At 41.8% G+C, this 23,466-nt stretch overlaps 3 protein-coding genes across 3 annotated transcripts; 1 reads left to right on the top strand and 2 right to left on the bottom strand.

The window, feature by feature from the left end:
- Positions 1 to 1,953: 1,953 nt before the first annotated feature.
- On the bottom strand, positions 1,954 to 14,606 carry LOC309702739 (uncharacterized protein). Its single transcript, XM_082527371.1, has 6 exons — positions 14,265 to 14,606; positions 14,077 to 14,158; positions 13,923 to 13,985; positions 13,768 to 13,830; positions 13,485 to 13,651; positions 1,954 to 2,930 (listed from the first exon to the last, which is right to left on the bottom strand). The coding sequence occupies exons 1-6, from the start codon at positions 14,278 to 14,280 to the stop codon at positions 2,818 to 2,820; spliced, it is 504 nt and encodes a 167-aa protein (XP_082383497.1). The 5' UTR covers positions 14,281 to 14,606; the 3' UTR covers positions 1,954 to 2,817.
- Positions 14,607 to 18,102: 3,496 nt separating this feature from the next.
- Positions 18,103 to 19,828, top strand: LOC309703114 (histone H4-like; the record flags this gene model as incomplete). Its single annotated transcript, XM_082527825.1, has 2 exons — positions 18,103 to 18,141; positions 19,542 to 19,828. 2 exons carry the CDS (start codon positions 18,103 to 18,105, stop codon positions 19,824 to 19,826), a joined length of 324 nt encoding a protein of 107 aa, XP_082383951.1. The 3' UTR covers positions 19,827 to 19,828.
- A 3,025-nt stretch (positions 19,829 to 22,853) lies between these two features.
- On the bottom strand, positions 22,854 to 23,276 carry LOC309702750 (histone H3.2-like; the record flags this gene model as incomplete). Its single annotated transcript, XM_082527386.1, has 1 exon — positions 22,854 to 23,276. One exon carries the CDS (start codon positions 23,274 to 23,276, stop codon positions 22,866 to 22,868), a length of 411 nt encoding a protein of 136 aa, XP_082383512.1. The 3' UTR covers positions 22,854 to 22,865.
- Between the last annotated feature and the right edge of the window lie 190 nt (positions 23,277 to 23,466).

The following is a 23,466-nucleotide window of genomic DNA, read 5'->3' as shown; positions in this document are numbered from 1 at the left end:
TTTATTAAAGCTAAATTATGAAATTCTCTGCCTACAAGAGATGAGACTGAAAAGTGACAATGATATATCTGCACTAACTCAAATGTGGTGTCCGGGGCACTCAATTTCAATCGGGGAGGATAGTGCAGATGGAGTTGGTATCTTTTTTAAAGACTCAAATGTGAACATAATAAAACGAAGAGACATTATTCCTGGAAGACTTCTTGTTCTGACTGTTGTCAAATTTGTACATGTTTGATTTGTTTGGTTAGTGCACTGGCCCTTTAAGAGAAAGGCATGGTCCGTGTGCAGACGGGGGAAGTGTAAGAAAGAATCAGACAATCGACTGAATGTGATCTATGCTGTGAAAGGCTGATAAAAAGGCATTCCCTGTGAGTATGCATTATTGTTTGGCACTTTTATGTTGATTAATAGCAGTTAATTAGATGCTGTTTTACGCGTGCTAATTTATGGTTCGTAGACAGTTGTTTGGTGTTAGCATTAGCACTTGGTCACGCAGCTCCTCAAGTAATTATTTAATTTGTCACTCATATATACTGTATTTTGTTGTTACAGTTTCACACCTGCCATATAAAGCAAAGTCTAAACCCACTCTGGCGTCAGTGACAGTAGTAATACGATGGCACCTATCCAATATGGCGGCCAACCAAACCGGTTTGAGAACCGGTTTGACCGGTTTCGTGCGTGTGCGCATGCGCGTTCAGTAATTCGATGGCACTAGTCCAAGATGGCGGCCAACCAAACCGGTTTGACAACCGATTTGACCAGTTTCGTGTGTGTGCGCATGCGCGTTCAGGTGTTCTTACCCTCTGGGCGGGAACGACTCCTCCTAGTGGGATGTGCTAGGTTGTATGGGTATAAAAGCGATCCTTTCACATTCTAAGAGCATCACCGCCACGGTCTGAGGAGCACCGACACATCGCGCTAAGGATCCCCGACGCATCGACCTAGAGCACCGACACATTGCGCTAAGGATCCCCGACGCATCGACCTAGAGCACCGACACATTGCGCTAAGGATACCCGACGCATCGACCTAGAGCACCGACACATTGCGCTAAGGATCCCCGACGCATCGACCTAGAGCACCGACACATTGCGCTAAGGATACCCGACGCATCGACCTAGAGCACCGACACATTGCGCTAAGGATACCCGACGCATCGACCTAGAGCACCGACACATCGCGCTCGCTAAGGATCCCCGACGCATCGACCTATGGAGCTCGGAATGACACCCAGCCAGGACATCGCCCATGCCGTAGGCACTCTAGGTATGTCTTCAGGAGTATGCAGTCGGGGTCCTCAACGTAAAAAGCAACGCTGTGGAAACGCCGCAGATGGAACTGTATTCAAGTTAGAATATCGAGGCGTCGAAGGGTATGTGTATGCCATTAAATATACCGAAGGGACAGTTGTGCTTAGTGTAGATTGTGGTGAGGGATTGTTTTGGGGGGAAGCCCAAGTCATGTCTACTAAAAACTGGAAGCTCTTCCGCACCGTAGTGTGTGCGGACCTGGACAATGTGGGTTTCCCAGAGCTGCTGTATGTTTCCCAGTGGAACAGTGCATCAGGCCCTGAGCTTTACAGGGTTGAGGCTGATCGTTTCAATCGCAACCCCGACGACTTTATTTTTCTCAGTGTATGTGATGACAGGGATAGTCTTATTGCTTCCAGAGGGCTTGAAAACTGGAGGTTAAATCCATACCCTCTAAACCTCGAAGAGCGCACAAGATGGTTTAAGGACTTGTTTTTTATACAGTGGTGCGACTGGAGAGGTTTGTCGCGTCTGTTTAGCCAGATTGATGACGCGATCAAGAGGGACAGACTCAACACTGCGTACGAGAGTATTAGAAAGCGCCTTGTTTTTGACGATCTGGCGAGTTGTCCGAAGACTGGTTTGCCTGGTACCCTGTGTAAACCTAAAATCATAAGACCTTCCGACAGCTAAACAATAAACTGGTAGGTTTAATGTGCGGGTGTGTGGGGTTGAGTGTGTATCTATGTGACAAATTAAGAGCTTGTGGTTTTCATTTTACAGAGAATGACACGCCCTCGTGGGACCTGTTGGAGTCACCATCAACAGAGCTGCTAATCCCGACCCTCCAGACTCCACCACCCTCACCACAATGCTCGCAGGACCCCCTCATATCAGACCTGTGGGATGAAACTGTAATCGACATCAAACTCGCAACTCTCCACCTGTTAATGTTGGCTTTGAATGAGTTTATACAAGAGACATGTTACGGATGCCAAACAGGCCACCCCAGTCAGGTGCAACACAGCTGCTTGCAGGAATTGTCTGAGTATTTCTTCGACACCTACTATGATGATGTGATGATAAGGCTCCAGACTGACCGATTCATCCCTGCCATCCGGCTGTTTGTACGCTCATCCACTGCAGATGGGTCTGGAACACAAATCCGCAGAGTTGCAGAACACATCATGTGTGAACTGAGATCAGAGCGATATATAGTATGCGCCATTAATGACAACATTGGGCACCTGCTAGATGCAAGTACTTGCGCCCGCCGTGTTAAACCAGCCATGCTCCGCATGATTGGAAACTACTGGGCTGGGTTACATCTGGTTTAATGTGGGGTGTCCAAGTATCCATTGTCTGTGATTGTGTCTTTGTGAAAATTAAATAAAAAGACTTGTTAACATCAACATCATAGTCATTTGTGGTTTGTAAATCATGGAAAGCACATTGCATAAAATATATCACGATCCAGCCCATCCTGCGGGGTTAGCCAGTTTAAATAAGCTACGTATAGCGGCAGGGGAGGCATCAGGTGTAACACCTCCACTATCTCAGGTCAAACATTATTTAGAACAAGACGACACCTACACACTCCATAAACCTGCGAGGATCCATTTCCCCAGAAATAGAGTATTGGTGACAGGGGTCGACAAACAGTTTCAAGCCGATCTGGTTGACATGTGTGAATATGTGACAGATAATGATAATGTGAGATATCTGCTAACATGTATAGATGTATTCTCAAAATACGCATGGGTTAGATGCCTAACAAACAAGACAGGGTCTGTTGTATCAGCTGCTTTTGAAGATATACTTAGTGAGGGTAGGATCCCTGTGAAACTACAAACAGATGAAGGCAAAGAGTTTTATAATGCAACCTTTAAACAGCTAATGAAGCGATATAATATCAAGCATTTCTCAACAGCTAGCGAGGTTAAATGCAGTATTGTCGAGAGATTCAATCGTAGCTTCAAGGGTAGAATGTGGAAGTACTTAACATCAGCCAACTCCCGGAGATATGTAGATATCATACCAGATCTCACACAAGCATATAACAATGCTTATCACAGATCTATCCAAATGGCTCCGGCAGAGGTGAATAAGGATAATGAGAAGTCGGTCTTCAACGCGCTGTACAAAACGAGGCCTCAGAGGGAACTGCGCTTTAAATTTAATATCGGTGACACTGTACGAATATCAAAACTGAGAGGAAAGTTTCGAAAAGGATACGAGCAGACCTACACCGATGAGATTTTCACAGTCAAGGAACGTATAGGGAGACAGCCCCCAGTGTACAGACTAGTGGATCTAGCAGGAGAGGTATTGAAAGGGTCATTTTATGAGCCTGAGATACAACGTGTGGTTGTTGATGAAAACAAAACATTTAAAATTGAAAACATATTGGCTAGAAAAAAAGTGGGTCGGAAAAAGCAGGTGCTAGTGAAATGGCTAGGATGGCCCAACAGCTTTAATTCGTGGATTCCAGAAAAAGACATCGTTGAGGCGTAATTAACTCAGATGACGCAGCTCTACACACATTCATTCAACACTGAGCATAGACTGAGAAAGCATGAATAAAAAGAACAACAATGCAGGCTTCTATGTAAGCCTCTTCTCGAATGCTTCATCACATGTTTACCCGGGTAATAAGATATCTAATTTTAGAACAAAGCTAGCAAAACCTATTGTTTTGGATCAGCCATATGAGGTCGCTGTTATAGAGATACAGTACCCACGCATATGGCGGACTTTTCCACAATCAGATTCGGAAGTGGAAATTCATGACCCCGTCAAAGACGGAACCATAGCCATAACCATGATCGAACTGTCTGTGGGCCATTATGCATCTGTGGAACAGATAATAAAAGAATTTAATTTTAAATGTCAACAGCACCAAGCCACTGGAGACATTAAAATGCAGTACAACGCCGTTAGTAACCATGCCTGTGTTATGGGGCCTAGGGGGACTATTCTCACATTTAGAGGGAGACTGGCGGAAATCCTAGGATTCAAAACAGGAGAACCGTTTGCACTTCATTATAAAAACACATATGCCCCGCACCCCGCAGACATATACGGGGGAAAATATAACATCTTTATTTATGCAGATATCGTTGATTACCAGCTTGTGGGTGACGCCCACGCGAGGCTATTAAGAGCTATAAATATTACAGACGATGACCGCCGGTTGCCTATTCTACAATTTGACAGCCCACACTACACACCTGTGTCAAAGACATTAATCGACGACATAGAAATTGATTTGAAAGACGATCGAAATCAACACATACCCTTTTTATACGGCAAAGTGTTTGTCAAGTTACACTTCCGACCGATAACACAGCATTTTTGAAAAAAAAAAGGATGGCCGTCTACAACTCTGATGACTCAAAATATGTAAAATACTACTTATCACAGGCTGGTGGAGAGCTCGGAGGGTATGTTGGGACCAGTACACAATATGGGACAGGTCTGGGTGGGTTGTTCCGTAGCTTGTTTAGATTTGCAGTACCGCTGTTTAAAAAAGGAGTCAGCATAGTCAAACCACACCTAAAAACAGCCGCATCGGGCATAGTGTCTGATGTCATAACCAACATAACCAGACCCTCAACCACTAAGCAGGACGGTAACGGCTTGTATGTGTATACGCCCAAACCATCTAAGACCCCACCCCCAGGGCAGCCGTTGTCTAAAAAGCGTAAAACCACAAAACCTAGCAGGAGAGCCACCAAACGGACACCGTCACGCAGAGTGAAGAGACCCAGAACCACTCGTTCAAAAACTGCAGCGCTTGACATATTCTAAATGGCACTGTTACACAGTCATTCTGGAGAATGTGTAAAAACAGAGCTCGATCTTTTTACTGTCCCATACACACAGACTAGCATTGAGAAAAGTACATTTATTGAAATCCCACCTGTATCTGCAATCACTGATGGAGGACCGATCGAGTTTTACATCTCATCGTCGGGTGAAGATTACCTGGATCTAAATGACTCATATATCTACACACGGGTGAGAATCACAAACGCTGATGGCTCAAACCTGGCTAGGGACGCTAATGTAGGATTTATTAATTATCCTGGATGCAGCATATTTAGTCAAGTCGATATTAATTTGGGAGACCGGCTCATTAGTCAATCATCCAATACATATCCATACAGAGGTGTGATAGAATGTCTTATCAATTATAATAAGGACACTTTAGACACACAGTTCAGCACCGGGTTATTCTGTAAGGATACAGCATCACACATGAATGACACATCTATAGAAGGAGAGAACCAGGGTCTGATGAGCAGAGGTGGCTACACAGCAAATAGTAGTATTGTTGAATTGATTGCACCAGTACATGCAGACCTGTTTTTTCAAGAAAAACTGTTACTTAATGGAATCGACCTGTCGCTGAAATTTGTGCGCTCTAAAGACGAATTTGCTCTCATGACAGCGGATGCCAATGCATACAGAGTTAAAATTGTCTCAGCCAGTCTCTTTGTCAAGAAAGTTAGTGTATCACCTAGCGTCAGACTTGCACACAGCAAGGCATTGCACCATGCAAACGCAAAATACACGGTAGACAGAGTATCTTTAAAGACCTTCTCCATACCTGCAGGGGCTAGAATATCAACAAATGACAATTTATTTATGGGTAGGATACCTAAATTTGTCATCATTGCATTCATAGACAATGAAGCATACACAGGCTCCTACCAGCGTAATCCATTTCATTTTGAAAACTGCGATATAGAATTTATGTCTTTATATGCTGATAGTCAGGCTTATCCTGCTAAACCATTCCAGCCAAATTTCCAGAGAAAACACTATATCAGAGAATTTTACCAGCTGATACAAACCACAGGAAGACATTTAAAGGACAGATCGTTGGCCATAACACGTGACGACTTTGGTAACGGCTACACTTTATTCTGTTTCAATCTGGAAGCTGACGAAGGACATTCAGGGAATGTGTCGTTAATTAAAACTGGGAACGTGAGATTGGAAACCCGTTTCAGAAATCCACTACCCCGTACAGTGAACCTCTTGTGTTATTCTGTATTTGATTCAGTCATTGAAATATCTAACATGAGACAGGTGCTCTTGGACTACTATTGAGACAAAAACGGTCATGAACACTATAGAACTATCAGCCGTGGTCGGCGGCATTATCAATAAAAACACACATTTCCTAGGCGTGTTAGCCTATGATCAACTAACCACTGAACGGCTTCAAAGACTCCCTGCTATGTGTATTGTAAACACCCACCCTTCTACGATGCCAGGGGAACATTGGCTTGCTGTTTATATTTCGAGAGACAGACGCGGTTATTTTTTTGATAGTTTTGGTCACTCGTTAGACAGTTTTCCCCCAGCAATAAAGATGTTTCTTCTAAAAAACGGCTCCACTGTTTTATATTCAGGAAAACAAGTGCAGAACGACTTCTCCATCACATGCGGTCAACATTGTGTATTTTTTTTTATATCATATGCAAAATGGTGTATCTTATGCCCACCTGCTTAACATGTATGGGTCTGATTTAATTTGTAATGATGCTATGGTGTGTCGATTTGTCAACAACATACAACCTGTTGCTGTATGCAGTGATTATGTGTGTGTGCAATGTGGATACTGATATGTACTAATGAGAATAATAATAAAAACAACATGAGAGCATGATTTAATCGAGTCAATGGTATTTATTATCAAATCTCGTATATATATATATATATATATATATATATATATATATATATATATATATATATATATATATATATATATATATATATATATATATATATATATATATATATATATATATATATAGATTCATAACATACTTTGTTTAAACATAAAAGAAATCAAACATTAACCAGTAATAAAAGACATAAAATATTTAACAGTAATAAAAGAAAATAAAACAAAACAATTTAGCAGCAATAAGTGAAAAAAAAACACAACAGTAGAAAAACACCAAACAGCAAATATTTTTAGCAGAAAAACAATTTCTGCAATAAGAAAAAAAACCTGAATTCAAAAATCCAACCACTCTACAGGACCCCCCTTTAATTTGTTTTTTTTATTCTTTATTTTTTTTAGTGTACTATGTCGCAGCGGTCCACCGGGGGTGTTCTTTTTTGGTGTGTGTTTTAAAAAACCACGGTCTTCAGACAGTGTGTGATCGGTTTTATACAAGGCGACGGTCTTACGTATGCCTGTGTTAGATATGGCTGATAACGGTATGTTTAAATCTGAGAAAGCTTTTAAAAACTCTGTCCAACCGATAGGTCTCAAACCCTCAGAAGGTGTGTGTGTGGTTGTGACGGCTTTAATTAGATCATAAATGTGTGAACCAGGGATGGTTTGTTTATCAACAACAATTTCGCCTTTGTCATTGTAAGAGATCAAGTGTGGCGAACGGTTCACCGCTGATAGAATAAGTTCTGCATTCCTCCTACTCCTTTTAGGTATGTGTGTTAAAACATTCTCCGCAACAAGATCCCGCACCCCGGCATCACCATGAACAGCCAATGTGTCCGCCGACTGGGGTTGCACATCCCTGTTAAATTGTTCAGGTAATGATAAAGACAGTACATTCTTTTCACGGGCACCTTGTCTCACAAGGGTGAGGTATCTTTGGAGAATATCGCTGTATTTTTTAGCCTTCTCATACACATCTATGTCAGAATCTTGTAACACTTGTAACATCTCCTTGTCCAACTCGTTCTGAGACTGTTGTCTGATGGTGCCTGTTTGCTGCTGCTGCTGCTGTTGCTTTATTAAGTCCAACTGGTGTTGGGGTACCAAAAACATCTTTTGCACATGTTCCATTTTCACCTGTTTGCTATCAGACTGGTTATGAAAGGGATTGCAGCCCCTAATAACGGCAGTAAAAACCCTCCAGATTGGTTGATTGTCTTTCTCTTTTTCAAAGATTTTATTTTTTTGTCTGCAATCAGTCTGATTATTGTTTTTTTCTTTTTTAGCTGTTTGTACTGCTGATTGGTCAGTGGAATGTTACCATGCAATACATTAAAGGCTATCTCACACAATGCATTGATAAAATCTAAGTTTGAATTACTAATAATAACTCTGCGTAGAGTAGGAGGAGCCCTGTATATCATCTCCAACAGAGACAGATTCCTCCGCATGCGTGATGACATCCTCTCACCTCTTTGCTGATTTTTGTTTTGGAATGTAAACAACCGGACGGTCTGACAGTAAATTTGTTCTGAGTCTTAAATAGTCCGGGGTCTTAGCTTTATAGTCTATTAAAAGATACCCGTATGTTGTCGATGTGGCATCATTAAACGCTTCTATAAAATATTTAGTATTACCCGGAAACATTTGCCTGGCTAAAAGCATAACCTGATATTTATCTCTCGGATTTTTAAACAATATTAGGTAATTAGTGTTCAAGGAAATGGTTCTACTGGATTTTCCCTGAATAAACAAATTCTGAACTAGATATATACAACTCAAATTCCTATGATGCACATACTTTGTGAACACATTTTGTACTTCTAAATTGTTAGCTGCATCGTTCATCACATCGTCTATAATTAACAAATTGTTCTTTTCTGCAGGCAGAAGGGTGTCATCAGCAAGAGATTCGGGTATACCGTTAACAAAGTTTATGTTTCTTATCTTAAGAAGCTGGTCATATAGTGTCTGCCAGCATGAGTATATATACACAATGTTATCAATGCTGCATGATATAATCCTGGAAGAGTTTTCAATTATGTTTTTAACAAAAAAAGTCTTGCCACAGTTACTGGGACCGCTGACCACCATGCTGAACGGATGCTGCAACCGGACGTCAAACCCCTGTTCTAATTTAAAATCCATAAGGAAGGGTTGTGAAGTCTGGGAGCACACGGCGCTTATTGTAAACAACTTTAACTTTTTTCACAATGGTTTCATTCTTCAAATGAAGCTTCTTTTTATCGCGTCTGATGCTATCAGACACGGCAACTAGGTGTGCGTCTGATGTCTGATTGGCTACAAACTTGCGGACTAAACCTTTCAAGGAGTCGTGGGTGACAACTTTCGAGTTTAATGCATTCAGTGTGACGCCTTTACATTTGACCTGGGTCTTGCCCAGCGATGTGTGATACGCATAACATTTTGGCCCACCGGAAACAAATTCCGCTATGTAATCCTCCACACCATCCTCTCCACAATCTAATTCACTTGTGAGATCCCCCAGAAACGGACCTAGAGGAGGCATCCACTCGCCAGGGCGTGCCGTGAAAATGACACTGTCCGTGTCACAATACAGCACGCGCTGCTGCAAGTTGTCTAGCAAATCATACAGCATGAGTCTGGCGTGTGCAGTGGTCATGGCCCCGACAAAGACATTAACGTCCTTCACACGGGAAGCTCTACCATCAGCGTGGCGCCACTGCACCATTGCGACGTCGTCAGAGATGAAACAAAACTGACGCACGTCGTACTGGTCGCTAAACATTAGCTGGCTAAATCTGGAAGGGTCTGTAATGAGCTCAGATGATGCCATGTTTGACCTCATGCTGAAACGACCCCATAACGAGTTTAACAACAGCTTGTTACAGTTACGAACAGCTTTATTTACACAAATCTTGGATGGGTCTAGCATTATTCCCTCCTTCTCATAATACTCGTCTATGTACTTCTGCTGTTCGTCAGGTGTGTTCACATGTTCAGGATACCCCGAGGCCTCCTGTTTGAGTTTTAGGAAGGCTTTCACATAGTCTTTAAACAATGTGTCGGTCTTATTGGGGAAATGCCACACCTCATCAACAGCAAGAACCCTGTATCCCTTCTCAACAGCTTTTTCAAGCTCAAATGAGACCCATGTGCCTTTCAACACCCGCTCACTGTCACTGTGCCCGCATGCAGTATGCTGGTTCTGGTCTTCAGCACACATGCTGCAGAGTGGAAACATCAGTTTTCCATGGCATCTGTAGGGTAGGACGGGGTGAAAAAGACCCTTAGGTGGGAGCACTGTGCATTTAACAAAGCCGAAATAATTTTCTAGCTTGTCAAAGTTGGTGTAAATGACTTGAGGGTGTCCTACAGGATAGTCTTTTTTAGACTGCACTGTGGGATAGAGACTGGTGAAGTCGTAGTAAAATATTTTTTCATCACAAGCAGTCTTGTGGTACAGCTTTAGAGCATTTGTGCGACCGCCAAAAAGGGCGTCTCGGGGATTCAGGCGTTCTGGCTTTCTGTACGTATGCATGAAAGCCACAACTGCAGGGTCTGTCTGCTTCAAGGCAGCCCATTCACACTCCCACATCACTATTACGCTCACACTGTGTTGTGATCTCAGTGCATCAACTTTGTCACAAAACATGCGATGCAGCAGTCCATAGGATGCTTTGCTGACAGGATTAACTTCACTCTCGGGGTAGCATTTAACACAACCGTGGTGAAAACATCCTGCAAATTCATAAGCTGTATTACTTGTGGGGTCAAAACCGTCCACAAAATACGGTCCAACCCTCTGTTCGCCTCCTCTGAGAGCATGTTTTACCACTTTGTTGGTGGTGTGGGACACATATTGAAGCCATTCAATAGAGACGTTAGAAAACGTCTTGTTCTGCTCAACGTATGCCCCTTCATACGTGAGAGCGAGCGCGTCTCTAGGCAGAAACAGCGTTTTATACACACCCATACTAAATGCAGCCAGGGTGGTATACATGAATGGATCAACTTGAGTACAACCCAGTAGCGTGTCACGATAAATGATGCATGCTTTACGCAGGACATCAACATCGTTAACACAGTAACGCCTGAGTTCAGCCTGAAAATCAAAGGGATTCTGTGAGGCAACCTGGTACCATTCCATGAATCGCACCTTATCGCTTTCAGACATGTGCTCATAGCCGTAGAAGGAGGGGTCTGGGTACGGGCCCACATAACGCTCATTATCCCTCGTATTAAACCTGTGTGGGAAATGGCCCTTCTGCAGGTCTTGAAAACCTAAAGCAGAGGGTATTTTGGCAAGGCCCATGGGCAAAAAGCTGAACGAATCAATCCACCGCTGGTCATAGTCCCTGTCATGCATTAAAATCACACGGCTGCCGCTCATTATGACACTAGGTGTTATGCTCTGTCTGACAAAGTACTCGAGGAGTATGTAGTTATCAAAGCCAGATGCATTATGTGCTATGAAAGTGTACCCACGAAACCTTGGGCGTCTGTAATGCTGCACAAACGCCTCCACACACTTTAATGTATTAAATGTGAACTTATTGCCCTTCAGATCAGACGCACACACAAAGTTAGCCTCGTGTTTACCGTTGTGGTACCGCGTCTCAAAATCATATAAAATGTATTTATCGTTAGGCTTCTGTTTTTCAACAGGCTGTATGAAACACTGATGGTCGGAGTCTCCTGCTAATTTAGGTTCGCGGCAGTGCTCGCATCTAGGCTGCGCACATTTGTGTGGCAATTTCTTGGATTCTCTATATGTGGTGCCACAGTGCATGCAATGTTTCATATTATCACAGGGGATCATGTTGTGTTTTAATTCAGGTAATTTGTGTTGTTGGTAACAGTGTTGTGATTTGCAGATGCGGTTACAGTCGCTGCATTTCACTGTGGGTCCCCTGTGATGTTGACAGAGTGTGTAACATGTGTTACATCTATGTTTACAGCTGTGCTGTAATGGTGTATTATATATACTGTAACAGAAATTACACACATAGGATCCCCCCAAAAAAGCGGTCGGGTTTAAAATCAGGTGGTAATGTTGATTATGGAGATACATCATCAACGTGTTAGGGTTTGGCTCTTCATGTGTGTAAAAACATTCCAGGCGTTTACGCCCTTCTGTGTGGTAATAGATTACAATCTTAATGTTGAAGTGCTTCTCAAATTTACCGACATCAGAGAATGATACTTGCTGTGTGTCGCATAGACCTACTTCAGCATGCATCTGTTTAGCTGTAGCAAGTTTTTCATGCTCAGAGGATGATGAGTTTAATGAATGTGCTATGCATAGGGAGAAGCACAAATTGTTGTTTGTGTTGTTTGGTGTGTATAAATGTCTGCCTTTCTTTGAGAGAATCTCATCATAAGGTATGTGCGCCAGTCTTAAGCGAGACCCGCCACTACTGTTCTGAGCTACCGTGACAATAAACTCTAATTCATCATCACCGATAGATTCATCATTACTCTGCATAACTTGTGCAATTTGATCGAGAAACAGCTCCGGATCATACCGATCATCAGCGTTTAAAACAGCCTGAACATCTGAAGCCAGCGAGGGGCCACGCAGGACCACGTTTAGAACACTGCCCTGTTGGGATCCCGCCACAGCTCTGTCTATCACATTGGCTAAGCACTCGCGCACTCGCGCCGGCACTTGTTCTGGATGATCGAGACTTATACCCCTAAAATCAAGGCGTTCACGCAATTCGCGAGCATTAAAATTAGGTATCTCTCTAATGTGTGACTGAGAGCGGCTGCCGGACCCAGACTGCACAACGGGCTCAATAACAACTGCAGTAGCTGCAGCAGAGGTGACCCGGCTAGATTGTGCATCAGACGCAAAATCACCAGCAGCGCAAGCTATATGGTTAGCATCAGTAACAGCAACGGCCCGAGCAACACCAGCTGTACTATCACTATTATTAGCAACAATAGCCCCATCAGCAATAGCAGACGTAGGAACAGTCTGACAAGGATGTGTATCGGATGAGGCTGATGCAGGCACCCTATTAAGTCTAGCTATAATATCGTCTAATTTTTTATCTGTTTCTTCAGCCCACTGCATAAAAGTCTCTAAGTCAAAACATCTAACAGGAGTGGAGGTTCCGTTATTATGTTTAAATAATTTATTTGGAGGGTCCATGGTCTGGATTTTAAAAGTCAGGGACTTGAAATTTTGCTGCAGATGTTGTCTAATGTACTACACACTTTGTTTATGAGTTTGGTAAACTGTTGCCTTTGTACCTGTGCTTCTTGGTGGTATTGATTGAGTCTAGCTTCAATCAAACATAATTTATCAGCTATTGAAGCTATATGACTTTGTTCAGCAGGCTGAGCGTCTGGAAGCTTTATGTAAGCATCATACGCCGCTGATATTTGAGAGTCTGTTATGCCGTCTTCTTCGAAATCTATGGGTGAATCAACGCTATTTCTGACACATTCTGGGGTGGTGGGTATATGAACTAGATCAAAATCTGACATGCTGTACTCAAAAACATCAGAGAAATCGCGAGGTAGCCACTCACTCGGGGGTGTTGCAGGTTCGCTGATGAAGATCGGTTCTGACTCTCCACTGTTGCACAAAGCTCCAGGTTTTTGTTGTTCTGGGAGGTCGATACTGCTTAAACATTCCAAAAACGTCTGGAATCGTATGGTGTCCTGATCATTATGAGGAGGGGTGCTGTTCTGCAGTCTGTGAAGATAGATAGACATGTGTTAAAACATATTATACATGTACCCATTTCAAACTGAATAAGCGTGTCTCCCTCTCTATCTCTTTTTATCTAATTTATATATGCCTATGCTTACCTTGTAGTGTGCGTTATTCGGGATGGTCCTGCTTCTCCACACACCCGGTTCTCTGGCGTGGCTCTGTAGGTGTAAAACGGTCAGTTTAGAACATTTGTAATTGTTTAAACCCCTTTAAAAAAAATACACAACTATACATCCCGTTGTATACACACCTGATGTAAGGTAGGGCTCTGTGGTAGCGGTGTCTGAATGTTTTCCTGCTCAGTTTGTTAACCCTGGAACAAACAAAAACGTTATTACATAATTTAAAACAATCGCTAGTTTAAAACATACATACGTTTAAAAATCCAGTAATGCTGTACACACCTTGTGCCTGTTAGAGAACTAGTTCCAGCTGTAAAAGCGCCCGTTTCTAAAGAAAAGGGTCCTGGGCCGTTCTCCCGAACTCCTAAAAATTAAGCTTTTGTTTTAGGAAAAAAAGATAGTTTGAATATCCTATAATATGTTAACATAACACTTTTTAAAAATCCAATAATAGGTTTTGTTTTACTTACCGTTTACGATGTCCATGTTATAAAGAACGATGTTAGTGTTGATGATCGCAAAGAAAATGGTGTGCTCTGCAGCGAATCTTGAGGCGTAAATGGCTCAGGGTATCGGGCTCTGAGCGTGTTTTTTATATAGGGTGGGTGTTTCCAAAAAGAAAGGTATGTCTCCAATCAATTTAAATGAGGCCCTACAGGGCTTTTGTCTTCTCAAGGAATTACAAAGGAGCCGATACTTCAGACAATAGGCGGGGTCGCCACCCGACTGGTACCAACTGCCCCATTTACCTTGTCGAGGAATTACAAAAAGAGCCAATACTGGCCACTTTAAACAATAGGCTGGACCCTTGTTCGCATGGTACTCTCAACAACTAAGTGATACCCGCGGTGGGCTTTTACAATCCTGAACAAATTCAAACAATTAGCCAGCTGTTGAAAAGTTGGAGCGGGTCTGGGCGACTGGCTTTAGAAGTATCACTGTAGCGTTTATTTTCTAAAGGGCTGAATGTTATTTGCGACTATCTGTTGTGTTAAAAACTACTCTGAAACCATGAAACCACTTACAGAAGAAATGGCCCGTTTGATCCGTTTTTAAATAAATAAAATGCTTGCATCGGTGCATGGTGTGACACCAGAATCACAAAATGAGTGTATTTAAAAGACGATTAGTTTGAAAAGAGCGATACTGGCTGCTTTGGGGGAAAAGGTGACATTGTGTGCAGCGTGTTTTAGAAGTATCACTGTAGCGTTTATTTTCTAAAGGGCTGAATGTTATTTGCGACTATCTGTTGTGTTAAAAACTACTCTGAAACCATGAAACCCCTTACAGAAGAAATGGCCCGTTTGATCCGTTTTTAAATAAAATAATCGCATCAACCCTGGAAAGAAACCCCAGTAGATGTGTAAAAACTAGTTAAATTAAAACTAGGGGTTTGATTAAATGAAACGCTTGTGAACATGCTGACATCACCCATTCAGAAGAAATTCCCATTTGTGCCGTTTATAAAATAAAATGCACGCCTCACCGCAAGCTGAGACATTGTCAGATTTAGAAAATTAGTGTGATTAAAACACTATTACCAACACTTTTGACTAGAGCACACCCTCTTTGTTAAGGCGCACTGTGAACCAAAACAGCTTCCACTCCGCCAAGAATGAAACAAGATGTCTCCAATCAATTTAAATGAGACCCTACAGGGCTTTTGTCTTCTCAAGGAATTACAAAGGAGCCGATACTTCAGACAATAGGCGGGGTCGCCACCCGACTGGTACCAACTGCCCCATTTACCTTGTCGAGGAATTACAAAAAGAGCCAATACTGGCCACTTTAAACAATAGGTTGGGCCCTTGTTCGCATGGTACTCTCAACAACTAAGTGATACCCGCGGTGGGCTTTTACAATCCTGAACAAATTCAAACAATTAGCCAGCTGTTGAAAAGTTGGAGCGGGTCTGGGCGACTGGTTTTAGAAGTATCACTGTAGCGTTTATTTTCTAAAGGGCTGATGAAAAGAGCGATACTGGCTGCTTATAGCATTTATTTTCTAAAGGACTGAATGCTATTTGTAACATTTACTGTGTTAAAAACTAGCTGGCTGGCTTTGTCACACTCTTAGTTCAACATTCCGAAATCCCGATTTTTAAATAAAATGATCGCATCAACCCTGGAAAGAAACCCCAGTAGATGTGTAAAAACTAGTTAAATTAAAACTAGGGGTTTGATTAAATGAAACGCTTGTGAACATGCTGACATCACCCATTCAGAAGAAATTCCCATTTGTGCCATTTATAAAATAAAATGCATGCCTCACTGCAAGCTGAGACATTGTCAGATTTAGAAAATTAGTGTGATTAAAACACTATTACCAACACTTTTGACTAGAGCACACCCTCTTTGTTAAGGCGCACTGTGAACCAAAACAGCTTCCACTCCGCCAAGAATGAAACAAGAAACAAAGAATTGCTTTTAAGAACACATGCATAACTGAATGTTGCGATACACCTAAGTGAAAAAATAGTTTAATTAAAAACCCTATGGTTTGATTAAATTAAAACCCCGTTAAAAACACATAAACTCATATAACCCCTCTGATACCCTGTGGTATTTCCACACCTGAACACGCATGCGCACACACACACGAAACTGGTCAAATCGGTTTGGCCGGCCGCCATCTTGGACTAGTGCCATCGAATTACTGAACGCGCATGCGCACACGCACGAAACCGGTCAAACCGGTTCTCAAACCGGTTTGGTTGGCCGCCATATTGGATAGGTGCCATCGTATTACTACTAGTGACTTTTGTGTGGAGGTGTTTAACTCCTGGATAGTAGAAAGTGGTTCTACGAGGCCAGTACACTTCTTTTAGTTGACTGTTTTTATCATGGACAGAAGATGCGGATCATCAATGTTTATACTGCACCTGAAAGGACAAAGAAAATGAGGCTGTTAAAAAAAATGAAGCAGCTCTTGGAAGTGGGTTTTAATTTAATAATGGGTGGCGATTTTAATATTGTAACGGAGGAAAGTGATAGAGTTGCTACAACGCCTTTTAAGATCAATCGTGAAGGTAAATTTTTAGCGCAGGTTTGCGCAGATGCTTCCCTTAGAGATCTCTATAGAATATTACATCCCACAAAGATTCATTTTACTAGATTTGACACAAATGTCAAAACTAGAATAGATAGGATTTATATTTCTTCTTCAATACACGCCCTTAATTATGACACCTATATGACTGATCTATCTGATCATATGATTGTTAAAGCTACAATGCAGTGTGGTCTTGACTATCCTAAAAACTATTGGAAATTAAATACGGCGTGTTTGAGGAATCTGACGCTAATACAAGAACTAAAATGTGAAATTAAAAAAAATATTGCAATTAAGAGTTCTGGTAAGTTCTGAGATAGAACTGTGGGATTTGCTTAAAAGATTTCTTCAAATTTAAATGTCGGGAGTTAAATCATGCCAAGAATATGAAATATAATGAAGATGTAAAAGCATATATAAGTCTAAAGTATAAAAAAAAGAAACGAAGAAGAGGAACATCAGATGGATGAGTTGAAAAAAGAAATAGAATTGATAAATACTGAATTATTACTTAATATGCAGATAACAGCAGGGTGTGATGAAAACGGAAACACTGACTTTGCGATTGTCTCTGGTCAGAGGAGACGTGGTAGCATCTTTATCCCCTCGATTAGGGATGGAAGTGGAAAATTAACCGCCAATGAGAGTGAGAAAAGATACGTTGTCAGAGAACAATGCTTTTCCATGTTTTCTGCATTACTTTCAGACAGCAATACTTTACGATCATTGTTAAGTGTTATTGAACCTCTTGAACCTTCTGTTTTTGATTCACTCCTTGGGGTGATAAGAAAAGAAGAGGTTTTAGCTGCTATTGAGCAACTGAATAACAATAAAACTCCAGGTTTAGATGGTGTCCCAGCTGAGTTTTACAAGTTGGGTATAGCGGAAGTAAATGAACTTTTAACCTCAACTTTGAATTCAGGGCTTGAAAAAGGAGTATTATGTGAGTCTTTCTATTTTGGCCTGATGTGTTTATTATATAAAAAAGGTGATAAAAGTGATATAAATAATTATAGACAATTAACAATAATGAATGTTGATTATAAAATATTAGCTAAAATAATAAGATTAGAAGATATATTAGATAAAATTATTGTGAGGGAACAGACATGTGCTATAAAAGGTCGCCAGATGTGGGATAATCTGTGCACCCTAAGAGAGGTAATATACTCCAGAAGAGACTCTGACTTTTTTATTCTTGGCTTAGATCAAAAGAAAGCATTTGATTATCTTTCTCTTTCGTATATATGGGCGGTTATGAAAGCCTATGGGATGCCGGACGGTTTCATCGCCATGGTAAAATTGTTATATAAAAAAATTCATCATACAAGTCAAGGTAAATGGAAGTTTGACCGAACAATTCCATGCTTCCTGTGGAGTGAAACAGGGATGCCCGCTAAGCGCTGCTTTGTATGTCTTAGCCATCAATCCCTTATTGAAACTAATTAATAAAGACATTAATATTAAAGGATACTGTTTTAATGATGGACAGCTATGGCTTATGCCGACGATGTTACAGTTATTATTAGGAACCAGGACGAGTTGGATAGGCTATTTTTTCACCTCAAACTATATGAATTGGCATCAGGGGCAAAATTAAACCCAGAAAAAACAGAAGGTGTGTGGTTTGGTTCCTCACTACAAAAGCCGAAAATAAACATACAAGTAAATGACGAAATGAAAGTCTTGGGAATTTGGATCAACAAAGGGGACCCCTGTTTGTTAAACTGGTCTAAAAAGGAATGCGAAATTAAAGAAGAAGTTGCTAAGTGGGAAAATAAAAATACTAACTATAAAGCGCGAGTAAATATAGTCAAAACCCATATAGTATCTAACCTTCTCTTCCTTGCCACAGTTTTTCCTCCTCCTCACAAATCACTTTTACTTTTAAACAAATTGTGTGTTAAATTAATATGGGGAACAAACCGTGAGGTAACGAAACGAACCTTAATGTATAAAGGCAAAGAGTGTGGATTGGGTGCGCCACATCTCCGTATCACTTTGAGAAGATAAAATATAAGGGCGTGGGCGTAGAAGAATACCCGTTAGTAGTTAAAAATATCTATGACAAATTAATCTCTGAAAATATGAGAGACACTGTGTGGTTGATTTCTGTTGGACGCCTCCCCGTTAGAGCGGTGGTTCAGTGGAGCTGTTATGTTACCACCAAAGAATGTCCTATGTCACGATGTGTCGAAGATGAAACCCTTGAACATTTACTATTATCCTGTTATAGAACAGTAGAAATCAGACAACAGATGACTAAAATGGGGTTTGAAATTGATAACAACATACAAGCTATAAAATATGGTCTGTTTAAAGAAAAAAATGTACGAGTGTAAAAGACGCCTCTTTTGGCTTATCATGTGTGTCATTAACACCCACATTTGGAAAACCAGAGCCAAGGTGGTCATTGAGCAAAAAATGATAGATAGCGTTGCTGTGTGCAAAAATATCCTTACAGACCTGAGAAGGAGGAAGACTTTAGAACAAAAAAAGAATAGTCCTTTACCTTGGGATCTGTTGAAGATATAATCAATGTTAACATGTTTGAGTAATTTAACTTTTGTATTAATGTATCTATTGTAAATTATTCTGAGTATTGCCAAATATTTTGATGCAACTTTTTTATGTGTTGTTGCTTGTTAATTTGTCATGAATGTTGAAAATAAAGGCTTTAAAAAAAAAAAAGCAAGGGTGGCAAAGGACTAGGCGCCAAGCGTCACCGTAAAGTTCTCCGTGATAACATCCAGGGTATCACCAAACCCGCTATCCGCAGTCTGGCTCGCCGTGGCGGAGTGAAGCGTATCTCCGGTCTGATTTATGAGGAGACCCGCGGTGTGCTCAAGGTGTTCCTGGAGAACGTCATCCGCGACGCCGTCACCTACACTGAGCACGCCAAGAGGAAGACTGTGACCGCCATGGATGTGGTGTACGCTCTGAAGAGTCAGGGCCGCACTCTGTACGGCTTCGGCGGTTAAACTCATTCGCCCTAATCCATCAAACGGCTCTTTTAAGAGCCACACACTTTGAGAGCTTTCTTCTGTTATAGTTTGTGGGTGTTTTTTTTTTTCAATGTTTCTTTAGTACCTGCCAGTATTTCCCTACCGACTGATGTAGTGTGTTAGAACTTCACGAACGATTACCGACTGACGTTCCCAACATATTATATTGACTCTGATCGTCTGTGTCTTCTGTCGAGGGACGCTACAATATATTGACTCTTCGTTTTCCTATGAGATTCACCTGTAATGCGTGCTTTTCTTCACAACGTTACAATAACTGACATGACCACAAACTGAACTTCACAGGTTAAAGGCAGTGTTGCCAACTTAGCCGCTATATTTAGCGAGTTATGAGACCCGTTAGCGACTTCTCTAAAAAAAGAAAAAAGAAAAAAAAAAGACGTGAAAGCGCATATCGCTTTTACTCTCAACAAGCAGCGGGTGCTGTAACGCAGTCAGTTCTTTTACTCTTATGTGTTTTGTGGATCACAAAGTAACTCCACCAGTGCCTATTTCGGGTCACTTTTGCCGGTCCAAGCCCGGGTAAAGGAGCAGGGTTGGAATTGTGACATTAAAAAAAACAATTGCTAAAAGAAATTTAATTTGTAGTTCTAAATAAACTCTAAATGCATTTAGGACCATTTTTACTCACTTTCTCTTCCACGATGTTATTTCTCTCTCCAACAACATAGGTTACAATCACATTAGCATGACCAACTATGCAAATTAGGCGATGACGTCATTTAGCGACTTCTAGGACAACCAATAGCGATTTTCCTTACTGAGGAGTTTGCAACACTGGTTACAGGCCTATTCAGTACCGCGGTTTGTTAATACTCACTGAACAGTCATAAACCAAACAAAGGATAGATATCACTTATTCATCGGTTTATTTGTAAATGTCTTCCTGCCAGAAATACGCTTGAAGGAGAAGTGCTCATGTTTTGAAGGAAGGAAGGTTCAGGGCTTAAGCAATCAGCATCATGGGCTCATCCGATTAGAATAAGAATCAGCACTCATCTAATTATTCTCAGGGTTTTCCTTTTATTCTCCAAATCAATAAGGCAAAGAAGGAAGGAAGGAAAGACACATGGACTGCCAATGCTGAAAGAAAACAGAGATTTAAGTTACTCATTACTAGTGATGTGACGTTCTGTATCGAGGCTTCGAAGCTTGTGTCGAGTAATGGAGGGGGCGTTTCCGCGATGCGCGTATCGAGGCTTGCTTCATTTATGGGAGGAGCTGAAAATGATGACGTCCGAAGCCTCGCTGCCCGGCTGTACCACGTGACTGGTTCATGAAGTGGTTCGAACTTTGCCGCGAGATATGACAGCAATATAAACCCCTCAGACTTCAAAATGTGGGTGTTTGATGGAGAGTTGCGGTTAGTGAGAGTTTGGAGACAGTTTGGAGGTTTATGAGAGTGAGGAGAGAAAGTCAGGAGAGAATGGAGCCGGCTAAGAAGAGGAGGATGTCCTCCCCTGTGTGGGAACATTTTGATCTTATTCCTCCCAACAAGGTATGTAAATTTCTACAGAAGATGTATTTTCATAATACTGATGGTGCAATACAATTTATGTTAAGCTGTCTTGACTTTTGTACAAGGTGAAGTGTTTGCTATGTGCCAGGGAGCTGGGATATAACAACACCTCATCCATGCTTAGGCACTACAGAGCTTTGCATGAGAATAAGGGGAACACCGATTGTGGAGCAAGACCAGGTGAGCCATCAAATGCAATGATAATATAGCATGCTGTAATGTTACTAAATGATATAACAATATTATACAACTGTTATAAGTTACGTGTGTGATATTTATATTTGTGCTTTGTCTTTATTGTCTTTCCTCAGGAGAACAATCTCAAATAGATGAAGACCTGGTTAACATGGTGATTGAGGACTCCCAGCCATTTAGCATTGTGGAGGACAAAGGATTCAAAAGATTTGTTAAATCATTAAATCCTAGCTATGTTCTCCCCACTAAAAAGGCCATAAAAGCAGTGGAAATGCAGTTTTTACAGAATAAGATGTGAACAGGCAGGAGCCTCAGTGTGTAGCTGTCCATACCTCAACGTTACAAAAGCACAACTACTGTCCACACCCCAACCACACCTCACCTCACAGTAAATGATCATTTCCATTTCAAGCATTTCCAAATAATCATTTTCCATACTGCCACTATAAATATACACAGTATACTGCCATCACTACAATATACATGTTTTACACACTCCTTTTGTTGTTGACATTTACAGGCTGTGTGCAAAATGCCACACTCTTCAAATTCATGCCAACTAATATTTTTACGTCCAGTAGGTGTCCTGCTAGAGCAAATGAAGCTTCAAGAAGCTTTGCGCTGGGATGAACCAATTGGATGAAAAGCTTCAGTGCTTCGTGAAGCTTCATCTGCCCATCACTACTCATTACCTTAAACAATACATAAAATAAAAACCCAAACAGAACCTCACCTCAGCTGCCGCCCCGTGTGGGAGTGAAGAAAGAGTGAGCCAAAAGTGAATGCAGTCCTTATATAATGTGTGACAGGTGAGTGCAATTGAAGAGAAGCACCACACCCAATCAAAGGTGAGAGAACTAAACAAGGTGCATCTGGTGACGTGAGTGGGTGTGCTGGGATGTGCTAAAAGGTGGGTCTCTACAACAGCTCATTTCGTTTTTTTTTTTGTTTGTTTTTTTTAAGGTAACTAACCCACCTTTGATCTAGTAAAAGTACAAACTTTTTGGAGATTTGCTTTCCTGGATGACTGAGAATGCATCAAGACGTAAACAGCTTCCTGAAAGGCACATTGGCCATAGTGAATGAGGCAATTCTGAAAATAAAGTCAGTGAATTCCACGTTGATCCCAACTGTAATTTCTAGAAACAGCATGAATATTCAAGTGTGAGCATAAGACTTATATTATAAAAACAATACTATCAATAAGAATAAAGGAGCGAGCTCTTGGTGTGAGTGAGGTGGCTCTGAAAAGAGCCGTTGCTGGTAGAAGAGAGTGTAGCTTAAGCTCTCTCTCCGCGGATGCGGCGAGCCAGCTGGATGTCTTTGGGCATTATGGTGACCCTTTTGGCGTGGATGGCGCACAGGTTGGTGTCCTCGAAGAGTCCGACCAGATAAGCCTCGCTGGCCTCCTGCAGAGCCATGACAGCAGAGCTCTGGAAGCGCAGGTCGGTCTTGAAATCCTGAGCGATCTCGCGGACCAGGCGCTGGAAGGGCAGCTTGCGGATCAGCAGCTCTGTGGATTTCTGGTAACGGCGGATCTCGCGCAGAGCCACGGTACCGGGCCTATAACGGTGAGGCTTCTTGACGCCCCCGGTGGCCGGGGCGCTCTTACGGGCGGCCTTGGTGGCCAGCTGCTTCCTGGGGGCTTTGCCGCCAGTAAACTTGCGAGCAGTCTGCTTGGTTCGTGCCATTCTTTCTCACTTTCCTTTTACTCTGATAAGAGCAGAAAATGTAGCGAACAGAGGAGACTCGCTGCTCTTATAGTGTGAGACTGGCTGTGACGCGGTGCTGCTCCGGCTCGTGATTGGTGACGGGCTCCACGTGGAGCATCGCCCCGCCTCGGTGTGTGCTGCTCATTGGAGAAAAGTGCATTTTCTCTTA

Source organism: Aulonocara stuartgranti (assembly GCF_965226115.1).
Source record: "Aulonocara stuartgranti genome assembly, chromosome: 3".
In the NCBI taxonomy this organism is placed as follows: Eukaryota; Metazoa; Chordata; class Actinopteri; order Cichliformes; family Cichlidae; genus Aulonocara; species Aulonocara stuartgranti.
This window is presented reverse-complemented; position numbering and strand designations above follow the sequence as displayed.

Bases quoted from the DNA above. Each gene is read 5' to 3' on its own strand.
- LOC309702739 (XM_082527371.1), bottom strand. The intron at 13,986-14,076 runs GTGTGTACAGCA...TGTTTGTTCCAG, and splicing joins AGTTCTCTAACAGGCACAAG to GGTTAACAAACTGAGCAGGA. The intron at 2,931-13,484 runs GTGAGTGGCTAC...CATGTCAACCAG, and splicing joins CGAACCTGCAACACCCCCGA to ATCGGCTTGAAACTGTTTGT.